General features: G+C 36.2%; 1 protein-coding gene across 1 annotated transcript; it reads right to left on the bottom strand.

Moving 5' to 3' along the window:
• Nucleotides 1–1,098: 1,098 nt before the first annotated feature.
• On the bottom strand, nt 1,099–4,380 carry LOC107937007 (protein SOSEKI 2). The gene is made up of 5 exons (XM_016869819.2): nt 4,105–4,380; nt 3,769–4,031; nt 3,344–3,413; nt 2,378–3,253; nt 1,099–1,759 (listed from the first exon to the last, which is right to left on the bottom strand). The coding sequence occupies exons 2-5, from the start codon at nt 4,010–4,012 to the stop codon at nt 1,609–1,611; spliced, it is 1,341 nt and encodes a 446-aa protein (XP_016725308.1). The 5' UTR covers nt 4,013–4,031; nt 4,105–4,380; the 3' UTR covers nt 1,099–1,608.
• Between the last annotated feature and the right edge of the window lie 353 nt (nt 4,381–4,733).

Here is a 4,733-nt window from a genome sequence, read left to right as displayed (position 1 = left end):
ATAACAAAAGCTCAATGTTAAAACCCGCCCAAACATTATTTACCCCAGCCCCAAAAAGAAAAAAAAAAATAGCAATCCCAATTGTCGGTATCAAACAAAGAGTGGGGGGATTGGTAAATTACACAAATGGCTAGAAACTTAATAGAAATTGTGAGTGTATTTTTGGTAGGTATAGTCTTAGTAATCAATAAAGAAAAAGGATGTAACCAACCAGTATTAGTGCAATAATAAGGCACGTTGTATTTTTAAGGAGGATATTTAGAGACAATATGAATGAGTAGTCATAAATCTCATAAAAAATAAAAGAAAGATTAAATTTTAACAAGGAAATATTTTTAATATTTTTTATTTTTTAAAATTAAAAAGACAGATTGAATAGATTAATTTGATTCGTTTAATAATTAATAAACCTTGTTAAAAAATGAAATAAAAGATTACAATAATTCATGTTTAAATATTTAAGTAAATATAGTTCATGCTTGTCATTGAAAATACAAAACAATTGACAAGAAAATCAGAGAAAATTAATATAGTTAAGCTTCCAAATTCACCGACCCTTCTGAAATATTGTTGACCGTTTTTCCCAATAAAATCTAGGGGCTCTTTTTTTTATGGAAAAATAATTTCAGTTTTAGTGTGCTTAAAGAAATAGTCTTAAAATAACCCTACATATGAAAGCGTTGTCAAAGGCAGGAAACAGGAATCATCAAAATCTGGAAACCCTCTAAAAGTAGACATTGTCGGGCTTGAACTGCTGGCAGCCTATGGGTCACTTCAACGCTCTTGCTTCGAATAATGCAATGCAAGGCATATGGGGGTGCTGCAACATTTTTCTTCCTTTTATTTGTTATCGCTCGTCATTTTCATGGTTGTTTTATATTCCAACGTTGAGTCTCGTTATAATTCCACTTATCAATATTGTTGACAAAAGCCTTGAAAATCAAATGGTTATGGTGATGCGTTTTATGAAAATGCAATAAGCTGAGGACCAATTAGAACTATATTTTAACAGGCGATTTGTAGTCATTTTCACAAGTATTGAAGAAAAAGTAGACTTTGTGTTACATATTGTAACAAAATGTTGGAACTTTCTTAGTGTACATGTTTCAAGTCTCAAAGCTCCAATCTCCATTAAAAAACACAACTTCCCTACAATGGGATCCAAATAACAAAGCAGGTGATAATATCTAGGATGAAATTCCATTTCCCATGTTTTCAAAAGTCAAACCAACTTATAGTCATAAGACCCTAAATTTACTAGAGGTTAGTGCCAATACATTGAAATTAACACAAGCTTAACCCAGTCAGCTAAAAGCTCCCACAAAAATCAAGGCACCAAAATTTGACCTTAGCTCAAACTTTCCAAACTGAAATGGACAAAATTTTTACACCCTTTCAACAAAAAGGAGCCTTTACAAGATTCCCAACCCTATTGTCCCTCTCATTGTGGGGGCTTTCACCGTGCCGTGCCATGCAATACATTGCAAGCTTAGCTTACTTTGTCTTGCAATATTTCTCTATTCTCATTCACTTCTTTCTCTCTCTTTCTTGTCGCCAAACTACTACAATTCACATACCAAATCCAATCACCAATGCACAATGCCGACCCTACACTTCATGCTTTTTGCTTCCATTTTCGCCACATATATCTCCATTCATATTGCCCTCTTTCTTCGTTGCCACAGTTTTCGACTTCCTTGGTATGCACTTAGCACGCACGCCATCCATCTCCTTTTCTTCCAACTGCAACTGCGAACTCCTGATGATTCCAAAGTTCCCAAATTAATCAAATGAACAAGCAATCAAAAAAAGAACAAAAAAAAAAACAATCTAACTAGAATAAATGCTAGTCTATTTGTTTTACACCAATTGATTATAAGCTTAAAATCTTAACAGAATTTGTTTGTTTTACCCCAATTATAGGACCATTGGTCTTGAATATGTGTATTATGAATGTGGACGGCCAGAATTTATATGATCCATCATTAAATGAACGGAGATATTCATCTAATGTTTCCAGTAGATGAACAATAGATTGTACCTCTGCAACAAAAATGAATAGCTCTAGCTGGCTTATTGCTAAAGACAAGTACGAATCTTACAAGCAAGACACAGAAAAGGCCAACTAGGGTCTCATTCAGACATAAATTCCCAGGAAATGTGAGAACAAACTTTACTTGTTTTGCAGGTAAACAACAGTTCATTTTCAACTTAAAATTCAAAGCTTGAGTCATCCCCCACTTCGAGTCATATCAAGATGTAGAATTTGGTTTATGCCTGCTATTTCCTTTCTACATAACAAAAGCTTGAATCATACTAACTGGGAATTCAAAGCTATTAAGCATTAATCTGAAATGAAATGCTTTAACAAAGTTACCTATCAGCATTGTATGAAGAAGATCTCTTGAAGGCAGGAACTTCAACTTTCTTGGTCTCAATCAAGCTCCCACTGAAGTACTCTTTATCTTCCAATCTTACCCTTGAGAAGCTCCCAATATCCCTTTCAATCCCTGCATCTTTTCCCACCTCGTTACAATCCCCACCTGCTCCACGAGGTAACCTTGATTTATAGTGCCCTATCAACGAGAACCCTTGATCCCTCTCCGAACTTGGTCCACAATCCTTGAACGAGATGGAACCGCAGGATATCAACTGCATCAAAACAGACGGCGCCTTTATTCTACCACTTTGGCAACCCTCAGAAGTCTTATTCAAGTTATCATCGTTACCCCCATTGCACAATCTCAGCCGTCCATCAGCTTTCATCAAGGTTTCGAGCGTCTCAGGACTCGAATCCGACGGCGGAGGTGAAATCTCTTCCCTGTTCAGCTCCGAAGTTTGATTCTGCTCCAACTCTTGACTTTCACTTTGCACTTCCTCAATCTCCGTTTGCTTAACCATCGCCTTTCTCCTTCTCCTCTTATCATCAGTCTGAGTCGACGCATCAGCAGCGAGTCTCCGTGCTGAATCGGAACTAGACTCGGCCTTATAAACTCTGTATTCGTTGAGATCAATGGAAGTCCAAGACTGATTCCTCCGCCGTCTGATTGACGGAAAATCATGACCGTTCTCGGATTTTTGACTCTCCAACGGTTTTGTTAGCCGAAAAGAAGACGACTTTACTTCCAAGGATTGAGTGTTTATCGGATGGTCCAGAACCTCCGATCCTTTGAGAACGTATTCTTGGCCGTGAGATGGGTAAATAAAATCGTTCTCCGCTAAGTCGTGCCAAACAAAGCCGTTTTTGTAACTCCTGAGTTTAGGAAAACCAACACTGAATAATATTAAATATCGGAGGGTGAGGGGATGTGATCAGACGGTTAGGAATGAATGAGAGTGTTACCGTTTGCAGGACCAGGAGTAAAGGCTAGCCATGCCTTTGCCTCGAAGGAGGTTTAGGCGGTTGATTACATCTGAAAGATGAAAGGAAAACGAGATAATTTTAGATTCAATTTGCTCGAAATTTAGAATAAAATCGGGTGCTTTTTCTCGGCATCCAAACAAAGAGAAGAAAAGGTTTTGATTAGAAAAACAAGGAACCAGAAAAAAAGATCACTTCTTTTAACAAATTTATTCTTTACGAGAAAACAGAAAGTTGGGTCTTTTGTCAGCTATGGAGCTGGGCACGACCATTTGGCAGAAAGCATTTCTTGGGACGTGAAAGTAAATTTAAAATTTTGAACTTTCTTACAAACCAAACAGAGAATGCTTGAAATGAAAGGAAGTTGTGCTAATTTTGAACCCAGAAAGGAAACCAAATGCATTTACCTTTGAGATAAAGGCCATGATGAGAAGAGAGAGGAACTTCCATGAAATGTGGGTGTTCAAGCTGACCATTTCTAGACAAATAGTAAACAACAGAAACTTTCTTTTCAGAGCTGTTGGTGGTGGTGGGGTGAGACTTGGGTTCAATCCAGATTTTGTGCCTTTCAGGGCTTATATCTCTCTCTTTCCATTTCCTTGAAACAACCCCAAACTCTGTAGTTGTTCCTCTGGAAGAACTGACCGCCATTGCAAGCAACTTTCTCTATCTGCAAAACCAAACAAGAAACACAGAGAGAATGAGAGAATGAAGAGGGGAGAGGAGAGAGAAAGTGAGTTTACCTGAGGAAGTAAAAGCTAGCGGAGAAGAAAGGGGTAGATTTGGATTTTATAGGAAAGAGAAGAGAAAGTGTGAAACGGAGAAGAGAAGAAAAGAGTTGAAAATGAGGGTGCAGCAGACAACAGTTAGGAAGGAAAAAGATAAAGGGAGATATTGATTTCAGTTGTCGCAATATGGAGCATTGAGAGTCAAATTCCCAGTTTGCTTATTTATTTGTATCTACGTAGTTAAAAAGTGCAAATAGCTAAGCCTAAGCCAAACAATGCCGTCCTACCTTTACCATACGTTTTTGTTTAGGACTTGGGAAGAACGTAGATATGAAGCTTGACAATTAAAGTATTTTTATACAAAACTCAGTTTTTCAAATTTAATTAATTATAAACGTGATATATATGTGTATTGCTATGTCAATAAAATCAATAAATAATACGGATTCAAAAATTAAAAGACACAAAAAAATTAAATTTAAAAAGTTAAAAAGATCAAATAAATCATTAGACCTAATTAATATTAAATAATTAGTTTTTATCATTAAATTCTATCTTCAACTTAAATTAATTTTATGGACAAATAAAAAACTTAAATTGTTTTTAAAACTAGTTTGAACTAACTGTGAGATGAAATTGTAATT

Source organism: Gossypium hirsutum, chromosome A07, assembly GCF_007990345.1.
Source record: "Gossypium hirsutum isolate 1008001.06 chromosome A07, Gossypium_hirsutum_v2.1, whole genome shotgun sequence".
Classification (NCBI taxonomy): Eukaryota; Viridiplantae; Streptophyta; class Magnoliopsida; order Malvales; family Malvaceae; genus Gossypium; species Gossypium hirsutum.
Note: the sequence above shows the minus strand (reverse complement) of the source record. Positions and strands in the feature narration are given on the sequence as shown.

Coding starts and splice junctions, on each gene's coding strand:
- LOC107937007 (XM_016869819.2), bottom strand. CDS start 4,012: ATGGCGGTCAGTTCTTCCAGAGGAACAACTACAGAGTTTGGGGTTGTT. Junction 3,254..3,343: donor TACTCCTGGTCCTGCAAACG/GTAACACTCTCA, acceptor TCCTAAACTCAG/GAGTTACAAAAACGGCTTTG. Junction 1,760..2,377: donor TCTTCATACAATGCTGATAG/GTAACTTTGTTA, acceptor TGGAATCATCAG/GAGTTCGCAGTTGCAGTTGG.